The sequence below is a fragment of the Anthonomus grandis genome, chromosome 12 (genome assembly GCF_022605725.1).
Source record: "Anthonomus grandis grandis chromosome 12, icAntGran1.3, whole genome shotgun sequence".
Classification (NCBI taxonomy): Eukaryota; Metazoa; Arthropoda; class Insecta; order Coleoptera; family Curculionidae; genus Anthonomus; species Anthonomus grandis.
The window spans coordinates 5,819,840-5,844,404 of record NC_065557.1 but is presented as its reverse complement, the minus strand read 5'-3'; the positions used below and the strand labels follow the sequence as shown (position 1 = coordinate 5,844,404).

General features: G+C 32.0%; 1 protein-coding gene across 10 annotated transcripts in view; it reads right to left on the bottom strand.

Moving 5' to 3' along the window:
- LOC126743276 (WD repeat, SAM and U-box domain-containing protein 1-like) overlaps window positions 1–24,565 on the bottom strand; it is a 69,803-nt gene that overhangs the window by 27,664 nt on the left and 17,574 nt on the right. For 7 of the 10 annotated variants that reach the window (XR_007662827.1, XM_050450303.1, XM_050450304.1 and 4 more), the window contains 2 exons: window positions 319–445; window positions 35–265 (listed from right to left, as the gene is read on the bottom strand). Coding sequence is in view for 9 of the 10 variants with exons in the window: in XM_050450298.1 (XP_050306255.1) it covers window positions 35–265; window positions 319–445 (358 nt within the window). In the remaining variant the exon portion in view is untranslated. Of the gene's footprint in view, window positions 1–34; window positions 266–318; window positions 446–1,235; window positions 1,319–18,392; window positions 18,463–18,515; window positions 18,944–21,216; window positions 21,439–24,565 lie in introns of those variants that run through there. The other 3 variants (XM_050450305.1, XM_050450306.1, XM_050450302.1) reach the window with 3 other exon arrangements.

Genomic DNA, 24,565 nt, shown 5'->3' with positions numbered 1-24,565 from the left:
ATCCAGGCACTTTAATAATTTATTCAACACTCACCAACATACACGTATAGGATCCCCGTTCACCTGGGTCATGGTGTACAATTTGCTTAAAGAGTGTAGGTTCCAGAGTAGGGCGGTACCGTCCACCGAAGAGGTGGCCATCATGGAACCTTGCGGTGATATTTTCACGCAAGTTACTTGGTACTTGTGGGCACGTAATGGGGAGTTTGGACGCTCCACGTATCCCGAACCTTTGTGCCAGTCCCATATTCGAACTGTTTTATCACTAAGGGGAATTTTCGTTGATCAAGGAGCACAGATAAGCCAGATCCTACCTACCTTGATCCAGTGACCAATGTGAAATTTGGTGCGAAGTCGCAGCAATTGACGTCACTGGTGTGACCTTTGAGGGTTTGGATTATGTTGGTATTTCGGGCGGTCAGGCCATCTAGTAATGACATTGTCCCTGAAAAAAATTAAAAAAATATTTACATTTGATTATTTGGATTTTGATTTTAAAATTTCCAAGTATTAAGGGTGAAACTGAGTTGAAGAAAAATTTTTAAAGTTCTTCAACTGATGGGAAATATCATAAAATATCATAACTTAAAGACTACTTGGAAATGTGATTAACATTATGATGGGGATATTGGTAAAACAAAATTTTGAAAACTAATTTATATTTTTTTTGCATAAAGGAGCATTCAAATCATGTGTGAACATAGAAATTGAATAGGAAAAAGATAAAATTGATGATATTGACCAAAGGGAAAACGTCATCAGAGGGTAAATCTATGCCACAAAAAAATGCACCTTTTCTTATATTTCTTTATAACTTTAAATTCAATAGACTGGATAAAGTATAAAAATCTCTCAACTTTAAAAAAAAATATAGTAAAAGCATAACAAAATTGCTCGGTTGATTATTTTCAGGCTACAGAAGAAGAAGGAGAAAGAACTTCAATTGCTTGGAAGTAAAGGAAAATTAAATAAAAACAAAAAAAAACAATATTTGTTTCTCCCAAGAAGTCCGAATAAAAATAAATGCTCCTTTATTAGGCAATTTTGTTAATTTTTTTTAATTGTTTCCAGGCTGTAAAAGAAGCAACCAATGATCTCAACTGCCTGAAATAAAAAAGTTGTACTATATAATATAAGAAAATTACATTTGTGCATAATACTTGAATAAGCGATATAAGAGTTAATGATGGTATCCAAGAGACGAAACGTCGTCAAATGGTAAATCTAAACCTTACCCCCAAAAGAAAAAACCGACAATGTCTCTTTCAAATTTGAAATTCCAACACAAACCGCGAAACGGAAAAGTGAAAAAAAAAAGCCAAATGCAAACTCGACGCTGTGCGGTATGCCGTCGCGACGTTTATGTCAACAAGTTCATCAAAACGCTCTGACGCTCCTCCAGGTTCGCCTCAAAGCGTCGCTCTATATTATTTATAAAACACCACCCGGAGTAGCCATGGCAACACTATAGAACGAGAATTGCTCTACAATAGTATTTTTACAGAGGCGTGCCTTTGACGTCATCATGATAGCGTAAACGTGTCTTTGAAACATTTTTAAAAAAACAGAGATTTTTTTTTGAGGCTCTATTAAGGTTAAGCTACTTTTTGAGGATAATTTGAGTAGTGGAGGTTTTTTTATATGGCCTTTGTTAAATTGCTCGAAAAGTCATTAAACAAAATTGTTATTATGTACTTTAAATCCAGACATATTGATCCATTTTTAATTTCTATCCCTGGTTATTTTTATGCCGCATTAAACTACGTGCTGATGGTCAACTTCCTGTTTTGTCTGGCCTTTATGTGTTTTTTTTTCGCCTGAAAAAAACAAATATACACAAATGGGATTATTATGTTTTCTGTTTTAACCACATTGTCATTAAAAAAAGCCATTTGGCAACGAAAATATAGGAAGCGTCATGTAAACTCGCCCTAATATATTAGGGTGTATCAACTGTCAACAAACGTCAATCAATATGTAATTAGTCGTGCGAACTTGCTCTAATAGTGTCTGTCAACTGTCACTCTATTGTCAATGAACAGTATTGCCTATGTTTCTACTATATTGTAATAAAAATATAAATGATATTTGCAATATTGCAGTGTCGTGTGAACTTATTTTAATGCATTAGATTTCTCTTATGTCATGTTATGCTAAAACAATGTTGCCAACAGTAACCATTCTCACGCTACCCTTTTTTTATGGTACTATTTATGGTAAAACCTAATTTATAGTCTTTTAACGTTTTCCCCCAATAAAATACTAAAGAGTCTATTAATGAATTGAGTTTTTTTTACCATATTATTATCATTAAAGTAAGACGAAACGCCAAACCTAATAGACGTTAAATTTATGAAACTTTGACTTAGAATTTATTCTCCTCTTTGTTATTTACCTTAATATATTGTGTCTGTCAACTGTCAGTTTATTGTCAATGTCACATGAACAGTGCTGCCAATCCAATGTGTTAATTTATTTTGTTTTTACTTTGTGGTGATAAAAAATTATGTTTTATAAGTCGCTTTTTTTAAAAAAAATTAATTTGCCTACATTTACAAATTACATAACCGTATTTTCGAAGATAAAATATCTGGCAACATCGCAAAATGCTGTTTTTACCAATTCTAAATGCTGTTTGTTGACTTTTTTTGTGAAATGTTTTAATGTTAAGATTGAGAGACTGATTAAAGCGATATAAAATACAGTTTCCTTTTCAATAAAATAATTTTAAAAATTTACCTAAGGCAGGTACACCACTGATAGTTTTTTTTTGCCCCACTAACACTGACGTGGTCTCAAATACAAAGCAAATTTTATAGCTTCGCTAACATATAATTATAGCTTCCTCAACTACATAATATTCTATCCGTGCACTTTTCAATAATGGGCGCGGTATCAATAATTTATTTCTATATGATATGCTACTGGCATATCTTAGTAATTTTTTTGCCCTGTCTTTATACAACAAAAACCTAAATAGCATTAAATTAGTTTTAATATTAATAAATCCGGCGCCGTCAAGGTCAGTTCGCGACCAGAAAAAGTTTATTAAATAATAATTAAACAAACAATTATAGGGTTGTTTTGTAATAGAAACCCTTATTTTAAGATCTGACAGCTGTCAACGCCATCTGTCATGTGTCAAAGTCAACTGCCAAAGCCTACTGAACACTTATTTAAGACCTATTACATTGACGACGGCGCTTGAGTGGCCCTTATCGCAACTAGTTTTCGCAGTAAATTTATGATTTTTAATCACAGATTTCTTTATTTAAAATCCTAATGAGTATTTTACAGTTAATTATTCAACGATGTTCGATGTATATAATCAAGCTTATTTTAAGATCTGACAGCTGTCAACGCCATCTGTCATGTGTCAAAGTCAACTGCCAAAGCCTACTGAACTTTTATTTAAGACCTATTACATTGACGACAGCGCTTGAGTGGCCCTTATCGCAACTAGTTTTCGCAGTAAATTTATGATTTTTAATCACAGATTTATTTATTTAAAATCCTATTAAGCATTTTATAGAAAATTATTTAATGATGTTCTATGCATATAATCAAGCTTATTTTAAGATCTGACAGCTATCAAAGCCATCTGTCATGTGTCAAAGTCAACTGCCAAAGCCTACTGAACTTTAATTTAAGACCTATTACATTGACGACAGCGCTTGAGTGGCCCTTATCGCAACTAGTTTTCGCAGTAAATTTATGATTTTTAATCACAGATTTCTTTATTTAAAATCCTAATGAGCATTTTACAGTTAATTATTTAACGATGTTCGATGTATATAATCAAGCTTATTTTAAGATCTGAAAGCTGTCAACGCCATCTGTCATGTGTCAAAGTCAACTGCCAAAGCCTACTGAACTTTTATTTAAGACCTATTACATTGACGACAGCGCTTGAGTGGCCCTTATCGCAACTAGTTTTCGCAGTAAATTTATGATTTTTAATCACAGATTTATTTATTTAAAATCCTAATGAGCATTTTACAGTTAATTATTTAACGATGTTCGATGTATATAATCAAGCTTATTTTAAGATCTGACAGCTGTCAACGCCATCTGTCATGTGTCAAAGTCAACTGCCAAAGCCTACTGAACACTTATTTAAGACCTATTACATTGACGACGGCGCTTGAGTGGCCCTTATCGCAACTAGTTTTCGCAGTAAATTTATGATTTTTAATCACAGATTTATTTATTTAAAATCCTATTAAGCATTTTATAGAAAATTATTTAATGATGTTCTATGCATATAATCAAGCTTATTTTAAGATCTGACAGCTATCAAAGCCATCTGTCATGTGTCAAAGTCAACTGCCAAAGCCTACTGAACTTTAATTTAAGACCTATTACATTGACGACAGCGCTTGAGTGGCCCTTATCGCAACTAGTTTTCGCAGTAAATTTATGATTTTTAATCACAGATTTCTTTATTTAAAATCCTAATGAGCATTTTACAGTTAATTATTTAACGATGTTCGATGTATATAATCAAGCTTATTTTAAGATCTGAAAGCTGTCAACGCCATCTGTCATGTGTCAAAGTCAACTGCCAAAGCCTACTGAACTTTTATTTAAGACCTATTACATTGACGACAGCGCTTGAGTGGCCCTTATCGCAACTAGTTTTCGCAGTAAATTTATGATTTTTAATCACAGATTTATTTATTTAAAATCCTAATGAGCATTTTACAGTTAATTATTTAACGATGTTCGATGTATATAATCAAGCTTATTTTAAGATCTGACAGCTGTCAACGCCATCTGTCATGTGTCAAAGTCAACTGCCAAAGCCTACTGAACACTTATTTAAGACCTATTACATTGACGACGGCGCTTGAGTGGCCCTTATAGCAACTAGTTTTCGGAGTAAATTTATGATTTAGTTTAGTTTTGATCACAGATTTCTTTATTTAAAATCCTATTAAGCATTTTACAGTCAATTATTTAACGATTTTCGATTTATATAATCAAGCTTATTTTAAGATCTGACAGCTGTCAATGTCATTTGTCAGGTTGCCATCTGTCAAAGTCTTTTGACATTGATGACAGCGCTTGGGTGACTCTTCTCGGAACTACTTATGATTTAGTTTAGTTTCAATTTATTTAAAATCTTACAATTAATTATTCAAGGATGATTGATTTATTTTTTTCTACATAATCATTAAGTAAATTTTTAATAACCTAAATGCTGGGCAAAGCACCATTAAGTCACGTTTCAATCAATAAACGAAATTAAAAAAATATATTTTTCCGTATTAATTATTAACACTCGAGCATTAGACATTTCCAATTAATAATATGGTTATTTACACGGTTCAAAAATTGTTAGAATTCCCGCAATAGAAATTTATATTATCGGATTATATAACAACGAATTTGGGGAGAGGAGGCGGTAACAACGGAGGCGGTAATTCGGGCATTATTTCTGGCTCGAGACGTAATACCGGCAAATTCAACTGAATTTTGACGTAGATCACGAATATACGGGCGTCTGATCGATATCTGTAACCAATCGGTATCTATAGGGCCTAAAACATAAAGGACCAAAGTTGCCCGCCCGCCCGTCTTGCTCTAAAACACGGATAACGCGCATAACCGATGTACACGGATACAAAAATATCGCTTTTCTGTCATTCCTATTTATGTATATCGATTACTATAAATACGGCAATGCAAGCTCCCGAAGGGTCGTCGAGCAGTCAACACAAAGACCTCGTTATTATATTAATAGTTTTCAATTGCTAGTTTGATGTCAAGAACGAATCTATCCAAACAAAATGGCGGCGGCGTATGTGTTATGTGTACCAAAACACACGTTTTGTTTTTCAAATTATTTTTTTATATAGATGATATGAATTAAACAAATATAAAAGTCGCGATTCTTGCATAACTGTTGATTGTAGAGGCCGTAGAATAATTGGAATAGCATTTTTTAGTTGGTCCTTTAGAGAGACCAAAAAAACCCTAACTTCCAAATATGAGTACGTGTTTTAAGTGCAAGAAAAATTGCATTTATGTGGTCGTCACTGAAGACATGCAATTTACTTTCACCTTCAGCGATATACGAGCACTAATGGTACAAACTCGTATAGTACTATTCTTCTGTCCACTTGCAATATAAAGCAAATGGACAGTGTAAGAAGATTCCAAGGATCTGCAGCAAGTATGGCAGCCTGGAAAAGGATATCAAAGTTATTCAGCAAGATATGGTGAACTTGGGTTCAAGGTGAACGAGGCACCTAAATCCTACAGTAAAACTCTGATTAGTACAACCAATACAATTAAAAAAAAGATATCTGATATTTAAAACAATCCACCAGTTTATCTCCCCGTGCTTTGACGACCAAAAAAAGGATCTGTCAGCATTTACAGACTTGTTGAAGACATACAGCAAAGAAAATAGTGCTTTCAAGCAAAAAATTAAAGCACTAGAAAACAAAATAGAACAAGAACACTCTGAATAAAAAGAAAAAGATAATAATCTAATTATTTATATTCAAAACTCGGCAAATGTGCCCGATGTTGTTAAGGCCGTTTTCAAGTGGATGAATTTGGAATCATTACAAATAAAGCACTACATGAAAAGGAGAACTCTCCTATTTTGGTTAAACTATACACTAAAAGGAAAAAGACCTTTTTATTTAAAAACGCAAAGATACTGCCAAGATTACTGCAGAATCCTCTGAGTTCTGGTAAACGAACATTTGACCATGGAAAATCCAAAGTTTTTCAAATATGCTCGTGATTGCTCGAGGTTGCCTATAAATAACATGGCTAAGTTTACATAAAAAAATCATCCTCCTTCAAGACCATTAAAATTTTACATGAAGATAGCCTTAAGTAAACATGGCTACCTCCATATTAGTCAATGTACAAAATATTGAAGGTTGTCATACTAAACTGAAGGACCTTAAACTGTTCTTTGATAATAGTTCTTATGACATCAGTTTCATCATAGAATCATGGTTAAATGATACTATTTTAGACCATGAGATTATTAACATTCAAATATGCTCCATCTTTCGACGTGTGGGATCACTACTTGTTCACAGAAGGATGACAGTGGTAGCAGTAAAAAACAAATATAACCCATTACCTCTAGATGACTTCAATAGTGATGCCGAAGATATACGGGTCCTTCTGACTGTTGGACATTTTAAAATTTATTTATGCTGCATTTATCTTTCCCACTATGAAGATTACCTGCTCTTTACCAAAATTATGTTTTTATCTAGATAAAAAGAAGGGCCACCTGGTGCTAATTTAAGGAGACTTACTCTCAATTTGTAGAGATTGTTTTCTCACTATGCTCTTATGCAACCTAATAATAATATATATGATACAAATAATAGACTACTAGATTTAGTTTTTTGTAACAAATTTTATATTAACCATTTAACCTAATCTTATTTAACTGCTCAAACTCTAACTTAAAAGAGAAAAGCGAAATTAAACAATTTAGGAATTTGAAACAAGCAAACTACAAAAACATTAATAATAAGCTCTTTTTATTTGACTGGCCTTATATTCCTAAGCGCAACAATGTAAATGATAATGTTAATTTATTCTATTATATAATAAATACGGTTATGCAAAATAGGGCACCTCGCAAAAGTGTGAATAACAGTTTTCCCTCATATTTTTCCAGAGACACTATTATTCCTTTGCTACGTTTACGATCTTAAAATTTCTTTACAAATAAAATCTACTCTGGATTGAGAAAGCCTCCAATAAAGCACTAATAACCTAATAGAATTTCGCAATGAGAATCAATTATATTTAAGCCTTGATAAATGTTCTGTATTGTCTTTTTTCAGGGTAAAAGAAATTGGGAAATGATTCTTTGAAAAGGGTTTCTCATATAGAAGACCTTGGACTCAAAAATTACTTTTTCTCTACACATTGAAAAGCTAGTGAATGATTGTAATAGAATCTTATGTTTTATGTGCAAATTTTTAAAATGATAAAACAGTGATAGCATTTTATTGTTCCTATGTAAGATACAATTTGCATTAGTAATATGGTACAAAAACAACACCCCCAACCCAACCCTACTTGACAAAATCCAGAATAAATTTTTGAGGTTTTTATGTTATAAAACTCGTTGGTAAATTGCGGACCACAATTGCCACATTAGCCCCATCTCATTTTAATTTCGTCTGACATTTTAGCTTCATTTAACATGATTAACAACCTTGACAAACTCTCCAAATATTTATTCTAAAATTATGTTTAATGTACTTGCACCTAGACTTAAACATCATAATCTCTTTTCTAGAATAATAGTGTAGAACGAATTATTACCAGAACTCCCCTTTGGTAAGAATGTTAAAAGATGCATTGTAATGATTTTAACCTGGATTTCTTTGCGACAAGTTTGTTTTATTTAAAAAATAGACTGCAACTTAAGTGACTTTTTGTGATACTGTAGTAATTTGATTAAGTATTTAGTTAGATGCTTATTGCTTATTGGTTAATTTATTGTATGTTTAAATTATTATTGTAATATCAGGATACTATATTTGGATTTTATTTGTTTGTACCTTAAAGGCGTAATAAATAAATAAATAAAAACTTAAGGTTTTATATATTACAGTCCACTAATCATAGTGACACGCAGAAAACATTCAAGATGGCGCCTATTCGCAATTGTGATTTACGTGACAAGAGATTAGACTTGTATAATAATGATAATAATATTAAACGTCTTTTATTTGTCAATTATTTACTGAAAATATTTGAAATGCACAATTCAATCCTAATAGTGGGCCTAGGGCTCAAACTCAACCCTCTTACAGAATTATTTTTAAGTTTAACAAAAATAAATAAATATGCGCTTATAGCATAAAATAACTTTAAAACAAAGATGATTATATTCCAAAAATATTTATATCTAAAAAAAAACAATTCTCCTACTTAATTCTAATCATTTCACACCCTGGGTCACTGGCAAAAGATTAGTGATGGGTTAGATCATACTCATCCACTTGTTTAGTATAAATTATGGATTAAAATTTTTTTGTTGTAAACTGCTTCATGTCATCGGTATGGAATTATACAGTTCTATACCGTTATATAAAAAGCTCTTTTTAAAGAATGCAGTTTTATGTTTGGGGATAACAAGTTTTTCCTTATTTCTAGTATTTGCAGAGTGAACAGCGGAATTAATTTTGATTTTTGTTTTGAATGTATAGGAGATATTTTTTTCTGAATTCATTATTTCGTGAAAAAAAAAATGCCAAGATGGAGAAGTGGTCTATTTGACATGTTTAACCACTCAATTTTCTTTATTTTATGTGAAATAATATCAAATTTTCTTAAATTAAAAATTAATACATATCTTGAATTTTTTCGTATTCTATAGCTGTCACTCTGTCTAAGGCAAGGTCCGTAGATAAAGTCTGCGCATAATTAAAATGAGACAGAACAAGAGTCTCACATCATTTTTTTTTAAGTCGACATGTAGAATAAGGCAGCTAATATACAATTGTTTTAAAGAGATGTAAGATTTTTTAATCACAGTCCACTAAAATACCCAAATTACTAGCAAAATTGCAAATCTCAAGTCCGACACCCTGTATGTTAAATCTGTATTGTTGTGACGAATTCATAATGAGTTACTTATTATATTGAGTATTACGTCACTTATAGCAAAAATCAATTTAGAAATTTTTTTATCTCACACGCTCAACAATTGAAAAGAAGAAGAAAATAGACTTATTCACGTATTTAAAAGAAATATGAACTTAAATCTGTAACGATACCGTTCGATATACTTAATTTAATTTAAGTTCAATAAGTTTTAAATACAATAATTTACTTGAGGTATAATAGATTTTTTATATACCTAGGAGCTGAGGTTCAATCTATTAATCTCTGAGCTCGTTTCTTCTTTTCAATATCCTACCTAACTTTGTTATGAATATTACAATTAAAAAACGATAAAAAACAACAAAAAGATCTACTTTTTTTAGGTTCAAATTAGGTATTTTTAAAAAAAGTAGGTCTTCTTGTTGTTTTTTATCGTTTTTTAATTGTAATATTCATTACAAAGTTAGGTAGGATATTGAAAAGAAGAAACGAGCTCAGAGATTAATAGATTGAACCTCAGCTCCTAGGTATATAAAAAATCTATTATACCTCAAGTAAATTATTATTTTAAAACTTATTGAACTTAAATTAAATTAAGTATATCGAACGGTATCGTTACAGATTTAAGTTCATATTTCTTTTAAATACGTGAATAAGTCTATTTTCTTCATCTTTTCAATTGTTGAGCGTGTTAGATAAAAAAATTTCTAAATTGATTTTTGCTATAAGTGACGTAATACCCAATATAATAAGTAACTCACCCTGTATGTTTATATTGCTCAGATATGTAAATACGCTTTTACTTTTATTTCTGCTAAAAAACATACTAATAGTTTTTCATGAGTTTTTATTTATGATAAACGAAATGAAGGAGTATAATTCTAATATAGGATTGTAGAAAAAACATTACATTAACCTAATATGAGTTTAAATATGCATAATCTAGAGAAATATGACGTACCTTTTCCTTGCAAGATTTAAATCACTAATAAGTTAGTACCCTGGATATTTTGCTAAAACGACAAAATTGCATTAATTTTCGTAAATAAATTATTTCGATAAAACGATACAGGGATAAACATAATTATCATTTATTTAGTAAATAGTTGGGATAGGACAAATACTCTTATTATCCTCTCAAACTACTAATATATATTTTATGTTTATGAGCTCTAAATATGTTGTTCTGTTTTAGTCTTCCACCTACTTACATTAAATTTGATTTACGATACAGCTTAGATTTTGCAAAATTTAATTTTAAAGAATGTTGATCAGAAATTTTTGTTATTAATTCTAAGTCCCTATTTATATTATTTAATGTTCCAATACAATCATTGATATTAAAATGGCAATATAGCTATGTGTCGTCAGCAAATGGAAAAATGTATATCCTAAAATCAAGGTCCCTACACTTTTATGGCTCGTTTTCTCTTTATTAATCAATGGAATTTCTAATTACAGTCAATTATTAATTAAGGATAATTTGAGAATGCTATTTATGCAACTTTATCATGTTTGCATCATCGTAATTACTATTGTTCAATCCCAAGGTTCGACGTCGCCGTATTATTGAAAACGCTCGGATTTTTTAAAAACCGCACACAGCTGCCGTTCGGGAACGTTATCAATATTCTTTTATCCAGGGATGCCTGGACCGAGCCATAGCTGTCGTCCAATCTACATCCCCGATAAAGCATCAGAAACATCATCTGCTATGCGGCAAAAAACAGAAAATAATAAAGTATTATTGCCGAATCTTTTGTTCTGAAATCGCGAACGATCGATAAACCATTAAGTTGGCGCCCCACTGGATATACTCCAAAGAAATGTTTTTTCGCGACGCCCTATTAAAAAACTGCCATTTTAAGGCCTTAAACAAATATCGATTACTGGCAAACGCATTCAAGGATATTATGCCGGATCATTCAAATTATATTCGGATATGTCGATTTATAAACTTGACGGCCGAGTTAGAAATATGAAGCTGTCACGTTACAGTATAAGACAAACGGTGACTGGAAACAACATAGCTCTTTGATTATCGGTTTGACGTTGGAGACTTGCTTATTGCTACATAGAAAACTTAAATTGGGCAACTGTGTTTTTTTTTAATATTTTAATCTAGTAAGCTAAATTAAAATGTAAAAAAACGCGGTTAATTAATTTTTAATCGAGGAGGCTTAGATAATTAAGAGTATTGAAAGATTTTCGTGACTTATGGTTTTACAGAAACTTAAGATTTCTTCCTACAAAGCAACAAAATACGCATCTAGAATGGGAGTGATTTAAAAGAGGCGGTAATAAAACTTGCCCAGAATTTACTTACAAGAGAGAAGCAGAAGAAGGGACAAGAGTGGATAACAGAAGTCTTGGGACTGACATGGAAGAGCAAGACATTGTAAGAGAAAAGCAAATCAGAAACGAAATTGGACAGCACTAACCTTTTATGAGAGAAAATGCAAGGAAATCGAAAAACTGCAACTAGAATATGCCACTTTTAACCTAAATAGAAAGGGAAAGGAATTGGCAGGTATATTGGAACAGAAGCTTCCCAATCTATTATGCAATGCAAATAGAGAAATAATAACCGATCTACAACAAAGGCTTATGACTTGGAAGAATTATTGTTCGACGATGAAAGACAAGAACATAAAGACGCTATACATGGAACGGGACGCGCCTCTACAGGGAGAGGTTGTGAATTGATCCGTTTCTTTTCCCGATTTTAATAAGTAACCCAGTTCAATTGTGTTTACTTTTAAGGGTTAAGTTGAATGTAGCGTCATTTTAATTTACTCTTCTGTGATCGTTCTTCTTTTTTTTCAAGTAATCGATGAAAATAATGCCACGCCCATTCCAAAAGTCTGTGGCCATCACCTTTTCGGCCGATTTAATCGTTTTCGACTTCTTCGGAGCCCGTTCACTCCCGAAAACCCACTGTTGTGATTGTCCCTTCGTCTCTGGAGTGAATCCATGTTTCATTTATAGTTATACAAGGTGTCTCAAAAATATACCAACAAACTTCAAGAGGTGGTAAGGCATATCTAAATAAATATGTTTTGTCCAGTAAACATATGTTCGTAAATGAGCCGTTTGGGCTCTAGCGCAAAAAAAGCTGTTTTTAGTACTATTATTTTGCTCATTAACTTTGCAGTAATTAGACAGTTTTAAAACTTCATATACAATTTTTTTGATTCTTGCTATTAATACTCCACCCTTCCTGGTTGCTAAAGAAATAGATCTATCATTTCTTACCACAGTATACCCCTCATTGAACAGGTAGAAGAGTTAAAAAAAAAAATCATCACAGCCAGGTCTCGATAAGAGCAGTTATGTTGTAATCCCTGGAAAGTATGCTGGTATAAAATTCCTTTTGTTTTCTCTTCTATTCTGATAGTATACTTCGGTTGTTTTGGTATTTGGCCTTAATTACCGAGGGTCCTTCTCCTGAAAAGGCACCCTCCTCTTCCGAATAAACTTAGATACAATTTCCCCATTCGACCATATACCTCTTTGCGGCATTCTTTAGATTTTCATGCCTTATTTTCACCTTCATAAACGAAGAAATATCAGGCCGTTTTGAGCTGTGATACTCGTATTTGATATCGGAAAAACTGGGTCTCAAAAACTCCTGCAACTGGTCAGTTTTAGTGCCAGGTGCCAATCTAGTAATATGAAAGAATGTAAACTTTGGGATACCTTGTATCTATGAGTTTCCTTCGCTGCGACCTACAACAAATCTTCTGGATCGTCATTTTGTTGTCTGCCAGGCTTATCTTCTAGGCTTTAAGTATTTTTTTAAATTTATATATTAAATTTGAAGGCCTTTGTAAATTTTTATTATTTTCTTTGTAGCTTTTATGCTAAATAAATATACATTATTATTGTTATATCTTAACAAGAAAGTAGGAAAAAGGAAACCAAGCTTTTGATAAAGAAGCGAATCATCCAGAAGCTGTTCCTCATTTGTGGTTTTTCTTTCATTTTCTTCACCTGTAACCCTGGACAAGGGACTCTAAAGAGGTACCAGCTTTCCGGGTCAGAAAGCACCTGGAATCTGCAGTAGGCACGAAAAAATACTCAAAAATTGGCTCTAACTCAAAAAATTATTAACTAGAAAATCCTAGGAGAGGAAATTTGTTTAATTTGATAAGAAATTGTTAAGTAGGAGATGCTTTTGGGAGGGAAAATGTGTTAGAATTTTTCAAATTTTGTACAAAAATTTAAATTTGGGTACTTTTTCCCCTAATGAAATTTAAACCAAAATAAAAGGATGATTTTTCATTGTATGTACACATGATCCGAGTGACGTGTACATACAGGAAACACCCCAGGGAAATTTTTAGAACAAGAGCTTTAGCTCGGAAAATCTTTAACCCAGAAGGATGTTTCGTCATGCCGCATCCAACCTCAGGAATTGCCAGAAATAAAAAATTTCTTTAAGCTCAAACGAAGAGTTAAAAACAACCAAAAATCTTAAAAAACAAATTATTTTCCACTTGAATTATAACGCGATACAAATAAGGAACGAACGATAAAAGTCTATTGTTCTTTATTTAAATAACACAGAATAATTGTCGATAATCATCTTGTGCTTTTTGCTGATGGCACAAAAGCCCTTTAAACAAGAAAAATAAATATCAGGAGTCTCTAATTAGTGAAATGTATTGTATTCTTTAAATGTTTATGTTTATATTACAATTTTTATCGTTTTACGGTTTTCTCTTAGTTTCGTCCTTCCAAATCCAATCAGACCCTCTGTAAGCTCGTAGCTCTCATATTAGTCGAGATATCGCATTTTTAGAGCCCAAAAATGGGTTCGGTTCTGTTCGAATCCCGTTATAACCCGGTGTTTTCGTGATCTACTTGATAAGAACAATCCGCTGGTATAGTTAGTTCGAATTAGAAAAAAAAAATTTTTGGGTGAAAAAATTCGATACGATTGGAAGTCGATATCTCGGCTTCTATGGGTACTATCGGGAAAATTCCAACAGCTTTGTCTTAGTTTCGTCTTTCCGAATCCAATGAGACCATCTTCAAGATCGTACCGATCAGATTATCCGGGATATCGCATGTTTAGGGCCGATTTTTGGGCTCAAAAGCGAGGAGAGATTGCAACGACTGCCAACTATTTCAGATTTAATGATGGAGATAACCAAATATCGTGGGCGTACAAGGAAAACCCTGTAAGTCCTAAAACTAAAAATGTGAAAAAAAGCGATTTTAAACTTTCAAGTTTTATGTAAAATCCAATTTTATTTTTTATGTTTGCTAAATGCATTTTTTGGGTAGTAACATCTGTTTAGAGTTAAATTAGGTTAAATTAAAATACATTATTTTTTAGAACAAATTGTTTATTAGCATTTTTAAATAATAATTGCACTTAATGGGTTTTCGCTGACAAACTAATCACATTTTTCTTCATAAACTGTATTAGTTTTTCTGAACAAGATAATGAGAAAGAGGCTCATTGTCGGAATCGGAATCAGTTTCTTCATCGGAAATTCAAATACTGACTTTTTCAATATTTTTTGCAGTAGAAAGAGACTGGTACCACCCATGGAATTCCGAAGGAATAGCACCACTTTTGCATAATTTCAAAAGATCTTCTTTTTTCTTTGTGCTTATCGGTAAAGGGCCTTCATATAGTTTCTCTAGTTTTTTTGGAATTGCTGGTGGTCTACCTTTTCCCCAAATTCTAATAACCTTATAATCGCTGCTATGTTCGTATTTATATTCGATAATATCAGGATGCAATTTCGAATATCGCAAACTTATTATTGGACTTTTTTCTGAGTGTCAAATAATTTATAAATCAATTAAGTGCACTTAATAGATTTTTCTTGAATAATATTTACTCTCTTCGGACTTAATAACTTGGAAGCTAGACGTATCTCTTCTATTTGAACTATATTGGACTTAACTGTAACGGGTATTTCGTATGATAGGTTATATTTAAATGGATTTGGCTATGCAAAAAAAACGATTTTTTGAAAAAAGTGGACTTACAGGGTTTTCTTTGTACGCCCACGATATGTACTTCTAATGGACATCCTAGTAGATAATCCCTATGTTGATCCAGCAAAATAAAACAATAATTGAGGTCTGATTCTAGAGCTGCAAAATCCTCAATCGTATTGTAACTTTAGATACTTTCCAATTTTTAAATAAGGATACCTAATTAAATTAGCGATATAATATTGTAGACCAAATATTAATAGAATATCTATAGTTTGTTTAATATCAAATAAAAATGAGGTTAGAAAATGTAAGGAGTAATAATCACAAAGAATAAAATTAAAAGGATTTCTTGGAAAGAATTTTTTTTTGCTATCGTTAGGTTAGCGGTAAATGTGTCACTTATTTCGAGAACACTGTTCTCGAAACATTCCTGAACACTTTTGGGCAACTGTCGAACAGCGGCTAAGATAACGTTTACATCTATATATTAAGCGTCAAAACATTTACATCTTCGAGAATTGTTTATTAGTATATTATATTGCATTATTAGATTAATACTAGTAGACAAAGTAATTATTTAATTTTGAGATCGGTATTCATTACTACGAGAATTGCCGACTAACGAGCAGTCGAGTTACCCACATAGCATGTGATATCCACTGTATATACCTATAAAGTCCAGAAAGTGCAAAAAATATCGTGTATATTCTATAAAGTTAATCTTTAAATCCAAAATTCAAAAATTATAAATTATTTGTATATTATTATTAAAAACGTTAATAAAATCGCAACAGTGTATTTTTTTGGCTGTTACTTTTAGACAGGTCAAAACGGAGTCCACCGAGTCCATGTAATAAATATTAAAAGTACTCAATAAAACCTTTTAAATGAGGTAACACAAGATTTCTATTTAATGCATTTATTCAAGATGGCGCTTATGTGTTATTTTGACATTTAGAACTGTCGTTTTTATGTCAAAATAAAATAGTGACGCATTTATTTTCGTATACTGATTTTTACCTATTCAAAAATCATAAAAATGTAAAACGTTAAAATAAAAAAAATACTTTTTTATTAGGCCGCCACTTTGAAACGAGTTAAGATATAGGTCTAATATTTCAGGATTATAAAGTACTCATTGAGACCTTGAAAATGAGGTACCACACGACCCCCCTTTCTATTTAAAATTTTTTCTCAAGATGTCGCCCAGCCGCCATCTTGGAATTTACAACTACCTAGTTTACAGTGAAAAATAGTATCTATAGACCAATTTACTTAGGCCAAGTTTCAAAAATTTTTTTTGACCCGTTCAAAAAATAAATGGGGGGGGGACTTCAAAGAAAAGCACTGTATACTGTACACTGTACATCGACAATGACGTCTCTTGGCGTTATTTTAGGAAGAACTTTATGTCGTCCTGATTAGTCAAAAAAAAACAAAATTTTAAAGTAATAAAAGTAGTAAAAAAAATAAAAAAGAACAGCCAATGTCGAGAATTCTACCCGGAATCACCTGCACCTGTTGTACAACAAATACGTACTAAGGCGGCTTGCTTTTTAAACCAAAGCCTATTAACTTTAAACTATCACCTGACTAAAATAAGATATGCAATTAACTTTTTTTAATTAAGCATACAAATTGGATTAGATCAAGTATATTATTTCATATTTTAAGGGTTTAAATATCGACAAGAATTATTTTTTTTTATTTGATTTAATTTTAAGTTAAGCAATAAAAGCAATAAGAACCATATATAATTTTAAATATTTGTTATATAAGTGTATGTAAAAAGCTACATTGGTTATAATGTAATATTTACTTCTATTTGTAATGTTCTGTCGCCCGAAATATACCGGTTATATACAAAAAAGTTTTATTTTATAAGATAAATACAAATAAAAAAAATACAGGAAAGCATGGCATATTTTGTGGGCGCGAACTTTTATTTATTAAAATTACAAGTCAGTATTTTTGTGCCGAATGTTTCCTCCTGTTCTCCTTCCTTCTTTTTTAGGGTTTCCTTGACCAACGAATATCTGTTTTATTTTGTTATACTCACAAATGAATAAATAACTGTATATTTGGAATTTAAGTAAAAATATTTTTTCTCGATATTCAAGTCCTCGAAAACTATTTTAAGACCTTAAAGTTACTTACTATTTTAGGTTATTTTAAATGATCTACTAGTTAGTAGGTCTAGGCTTACGTAGCTTAATAGGTTTACGACTAGTAAAATAGTCTTTAAACGTCATCCTATTTAAATATTTGACGTTCTCCAGAAGCGTTTTTCAATTCCGCTTAAGCCTTTATTTAGGACTTCATTTTGGATGTGAAATTTGTACGTTACTTTAAGGTAGTAAGGACGTCAAAATGACTTGTCATGTAGACCAGAAAGTACGAAAAATTACGTATTCAAGAAGGAATTATGCATATATGGTAAATCCAGAACATGTTTTATGGTTATAGGTACCTATATACCTTAGAAATATTTATTATTAATCCTGGAATATTAAAAATGTATTGGTATATTCTATAAAGATACATGTAACAGATACATAGAATATAATACATGTTTATGAAACATCTATAGAATGTAACCCTCGGATATAGTTTCAATATCTAGTATATTCAGGATATACACTGTACGTACTAATAGTATATTCCATGTATTACCTAGTGTGTGACAAATGGATATTTATTTCAGATCCATAAAATAAACAGAGCATTGAAAATAGACATTGTATGTATATATACGTCAGGATATTATGAATATACATAGCATTTACATAAAATATACGTTTGCTATGTGGGTAAGGAATAGTTACTTTTTCAACATCTCTATCCTCCACGTCTATGACAGGGACTGAAGCGAAAGGGCAGGCTCTGCCATAAAACCTGCAATTTTTCCTTTTGTTAATCTCAGTTAACTCTTCTGGCGCCGATCTTACGTCCACATAAACTCCGATTTCCATAATCTGGCCCCGACCATTTCCTAACTCTATATTCTTTAAGAGAAATCCGGCTGTGCTGTGCTGTGACAAAAGAGATGAGAGACCATGGAAAATATAAGGGAAGTATCGACTGTTACAGTGCCGTCCGACGTTGCCTTTCGCGTTACCGGTAATATTCGTCTATAAAGAGGACTCTTGGAACGGTTTTAGTATACACATACACAGAGAAACGACAGTTGTTTGAACGATCGGATGGGTGGGCATCGCGGGTTAGAGCGGGCAGGGGAAGGAAGCCATCGAAAGCCGGGTTCACGCAACCGAAACAGTCCGGATTTCGTTATTTTATTACTTTTAATTGATGCCGGGCCTAAAGGGCGGCCGAGGGGGGGGGAAGGGGCGAAGTAGAGCGGGCGGCTGCCTCTCATTCCCCCCGCATCACCCCCCTGGACCGGTTTACCCCCCGCTGATAATATGGTATTTGTCACCCGGGCCAAAGGATGGATGATGGCTGATTATGAGATGTGTCGATTTCGGTTAGTTTCTATCGAGGCTTTGTTATTATATTGTCTTGGGTTATGTCAAATATTTGTTTTAATATACATAAATAGTCTTATCTATAAGGGTTTACGTGCACCTAAAGGGTTTTCCGATGAGAGGTGTTATTTTGAATAGCCCGCTATTTCGGTAGTGTCACTTTTGAAGCTGTCAGTTTTTGACGTTTGACAAGTAGAAACTATACGCCATTAATAAAAATGGAACGATACACGCGTTAACAACGCGCTCAAAATTGTTAAAATTCACTATAAAAATGGTGAAAATGTGGCAGAGACCTTAGAACATTGAATGCCTAGAATAGGCCGTAATAAGTGTTCGGGTCAAATCGATTTTCCAATTTCTCATATTACCTACCTAAGACGTTTCCGGTTATACCGGAAGTATGTGTCAACTTCGTTATTTTAAACGGAACACCCTGTATATTTTTACATTTTTGGCTTCCACGTGAAATTCTAGGTATATTTTGTGTATAATATCCTATACCTAAGTGTAACCGTTTTTGACATATTTTTAATTTCACGTGAAAAACTATGTTTATAAGCCCTAACATAATTACCGATTACTCCCTTTTAGTAGCCTTTATTTATTGGTAAGTTTTGGTTTTATTTTAAAGGAAGGACCACTTTAAAAGACTATTTTAATATTTGGCTAAAAAAAAATATAAGGGGGTCAAAAACTAGCATTAAAAATTAAGATGAAAAAATCATTATAAGTCAATTTTTTTAAATGGAAACCCCCTATTTTTATTATTTTTTCATAAAGATAATTAAAAATAAGGTTAACTTTGTATAAGGTTATCTAGTCCAAAAATTGATAGTTTCCGAAATATTGGCAGTTTAAATTTGGCCTAATATTAAAACCCGTATAGTAAACACGGCTCAAGGATTGTTGATTAGTTGGGCATGACGGTTGTCATAGTAACCGCTACTTCCGGTATAACCGGAAACGTCTTAACTGTCAAAATATTTTAGTTGTGTAGCCCCCATCGACTGTGCCATGTTGCCAAATTTTCAAAATTTTCAAAAAATTAGTTTCCGAGATATCGATCGCGTCTATTCGTCGTGAGACACCCTGTATAGGTAATTTTCCTAATCCACTGTATATTTTTTTAATGTGTTGTACCTATTTTGTAACAGCTAAAAAATGTACTCTTTAGAATTTTCTTTCCTTGGCTAACTAATAATATATATTTTAAGACTAATCAACAATCTTTTCGGACTAAAAAAGTCCGACCGATAAGTACCTAGGTATCTATTGAGTATTGGACACCAAAATTAAGCTTTTTCCTTTAATTTTTTGAAGAAAAATATTAATAAAACGTATATTGTTATAATCTGGTAAATTTTTCGCTTATTCGAACCAGTAAACGCCGTGTGTAAATGTGTGTGAAGCTAATTTCCATTCGATATCCACCAATCAAAATCGAGAACACAGCATGTGTCGTTTGCCGGCAACCTATTTATAGTCCGCGCCCAGCTGTTATTTAATCGATACAATGCCTATATCTATAATTCCCAAGAAATGTCAATTTTCTGTCCAGATATTAACAATGAAATACTAAATCGATTTATGGTGGTTACAAGCTAATGTTTTTCTTGTGAAAATTAATTAAAAAGCCTACTGCAGCAAATTTAATTTTTTTCTAAAAATACAGGTTTTTATAAATAAAAAATAAGACTTGTAATACATCACTTAAAAGGGAGTTTTGCAAAGATTTAAAAAATGTAAAAATCCAATATGGCGCCCACAAGAAAAAACAAAGTTGATGCTGGTTGGCAAAAGACGAAACGTCGTAATAAAAATCTAAAAACACCGTCATGTAGTACGAAAAAAGTGGCAATGTACAAGTGCAAATTGTTTCAAAATTAGATAAGAAATAAGCTGAGAAAAAATAAAATCGATTTTTTAAAATTGCTTTTTTTAATCATTAAATTATCTGTTGTGACTAGAAAAGGATGACAATTTTTTAAATTTTACATACATAGGACCTCCTGTATATTTTTATATATTTCAATTGAAAGTGGCGACATTTTGAATACGTTGACACCCCCGGTAGCAAGATGACATAAATCAAAATTCACTTTTATATTAAATTAATTGTCTTACTGTGTCAATTGTCATTATTTTATTCTTGTATACTTACTACTAAAGCCCCTCTTCTATAAGAAAGCAAAGGCAAATGCCAATTTAATAATTAAACCCTCCTTCAAAAAAGTGGGGCGGCTAAAACGTCTGAGCCTGGCCTACGAATGTACAGGGTGTCCCAAATTCGAGGGTGACCATTGGAATCTCGGCAACCGTAAGAGTTACAGGGTCGGTTAAATGGAGGCAAAGTTGCGCAATTTGGAGCTTAATAAAATGACGTTTAAAAAATTTAAAATTCCGGATACTTCCGGAGATATATAGGCGCCATATTGGATTTTCTCATTTTTAAAAACTATTTTTAATTGCCTTTAAAATGACTTATCACATTTTATTAATTTTAACTGGCTAATGTCATTTTGTCATGGCCTACTATATAAATTAAAATAAATCAAAATATTAGGTTAGGAAAGGATACATTTTCATTGAATTGGTTTTGTCTTTGAATTTGATTTTAGAGGATTTATTTTATAATTGGAAAATTATTAACTAACGATTAGAAAAGCATGATAAACTTATAAACATGACATGACAAGTGATAACTACTGACAAGACAGATCAATGATACATGACACGATTACATTTCGACATTAAAGCCGAGTTGCGCAACGGAAATAACTGCACTTATGATAATAGTAATAATAGAAGAATTGTACTGCCCAACTATGGAGAAAGGCAGTAACTGCCAAAAAATGTAAAAATCGTTTTTTTTTGCTTTGCTGGAAAGATACGCAAATTTTACATATTAAACCAATGCAAAAAAGCAGTAAAATCATTTACTTAATAAGAAAAATACTTACTGCCTTTTAAATAAGTAAAGCATTTACAACAGAAGAAAGCAGTAAATATATAATACAAAGCAAATAGGCAGAATCTTTTTGTAAAAAAATAGTTGCTGCTTTCTTGTGTTGGATTAAGTGACTTTTGTGACAACAGAAAAAAGCAGTAAGTGTATAATACAACACAAGTAGGCAGTTTCTTTGGGTAAACAAATTGATGCTGTTTTCTTGCAATGCATTGGGTGCTTTTGTTCAGTTTGTAACCTTACTATTTAACGTCTGCGGCCCTTGCAAAAATAATACCGCGTGTTCAATCAGTCATACTTGCACAGTGACAACGAGCGTTGATTAGTTTTTTTAGTTAGTAAGTAGTTGTAAATTCACAGTGAAAATGGACAAAAAAAGCTAAGTGTAAAAGAGACAATTATTTATTTATGTGGATTTGAAGGAGTAAAATAAATAAAAAAATTTTTCAATAAAATTTTGCTCAAAAATGATTTATAGCAAGGGTACAGGGTGTCAAAGTTACAAATTAATTGTTTTTATTTTGTCATAGCTTTTAAAATATTTAATGGATCTTAATCAAATTTCGCACACAAGTTAATATAATTAATGCTATTTTTAGCTTGACAAGAACAGAATTGATTCTACAAATGGCGATGAATAAAAATTCCAGTAATATGGGGGAAGAAATATGTCATGAGGAGCCTGACAATATTATCGAAGAAGCGTCTCAACATAGCTTTATAATTTTGCAGAATGAAAGTACTGACATAGGTAAAAATCTTGTAAAAATGTTTTAAATTAAGTATATTATGTCCGCTAAAAGCACTAAAAAATAAGTTTAAATTATGGGTACTCATACAAAAAAATTTCAGTAAATACTATGCAGACGGAACTGGTAGGATTAGATACAGACGAAATTGGGGAATCCTATAATAACAGAGATAAAATGTGGACACAAAATTTGGGAAATATATTTGAAAACGGAGTTATTAATTTTGAAGAGAACCTTGGTAAGTAGTGTAGTAAGCAGTTCAGCTGCATATTTAAAAATGAATGTAACATTTTTTTATTTTTAAATTCGACGTAAAAATAACTGTTCAAATTGTTTTTTGATAGGCAATTGATATTAAATTATATCGAAACGTTTCATCCAAGCATTTCCCACTACCGACTTGCATGCTCCTTACGTGAAATACCTCCCCAGCGATGTAACCATTGTTTCTATGCATCAAGATTTTATAGAAAAACACCCAGAACACAAATGTGGATATGAAGCATATAGAAAAATATTATTTGCAGAAAACATTAGATTTACAAAACTGGGCCATGAAGAATAAGAAAGTTGCGAAGTTATGAATCTTCATGAGCACCAAAGTGAAAATTTAAACCCAGAGTGCTCAGTTTGCAAGAAATGGTCAGATCACATAAATAAGGCCAAAATCGCCAGAAATCTATATAAAGCACATGCAAACACTGACTACGATTGTAAAACAGTTTGCCTTTGAGCAGATTTAGAAAAATCATCATGCTTCCAAGGATGGAAAGTTTTAAAAAAGTTTTGTTTACTCAAAGGCTAGTAGCTTACAATGAAACTTTTGCACCCCTTGGTTCAAAAAAATCCAATGCCAAAAAAGTATTACCATTTGCAGTTACTTGGCATGAAGCCATACGGGGAAGAGGGAAAGAGAAGTTGATAAGTAGTTTCTTTCAGTTCATACTTCGTCATAGAGACGCTGAAAATTTTATATTTTGGCTCGATAACTACTCTTTCCAAAATGAAAATTGAGCAATAATGACATTTCTTGTTTACATTGTCAATTCTTTAAGAGTGGCAGCTCAGACTATTGATTTTTTTTATTTTGAGGCCGGTCATACGTTTATGTCAGCCGATTCCCTACACCATCAAATTGAACTATCACTTAAGCGTCAAAAAAAAACTTGTGACTTTAATGATTTCGTCACCGCTATTCAAAAGGCAAACGGAGGAAAAATTGAAACAAAAGAAATGATGATAACTGATTTTTATGAGTTTAAAGACTTGTCATCAGTTAATAAGAGAAACATGACAACTAACAAAGAAAAGATATTGCTATCGGATATTGTCCATGTAAAAGCAACACGAGGATCTTTTGACTTGATGGTCCAATGTGATCTAGACAGTGAAAACTTTAAAACACTTAATTTACTTCGGAGTTATGTATATAAAATAAAAACAATTTCTGACCCTCTTCAGTTTACTATTCCATGTGGAATTAGTGAGGAAAAAAAGCAACTATTATAAAAAATTTGTTAAGCCTAATGACCGAAAATCGAAAAGAATTCTGGCTTAATTTACCTGTGTTTACCGCTCCACAAAAAACACAAAATATTAAAAAGAAATGTAACAAAAAAAGAGTGACTCAATAAATAAAAATGTTCAAAGTTTACCTGTGTTATTTTTCATTATTACCCAACACTTAAAAGCAGTATAATAAAAAATCAATGCAGAAAAGCAGTAATGTGACACTTACTGCTTTATGGTTGCCTCAGAAGGATATTTAATACAATGGAGAAAAGCAGTAATTG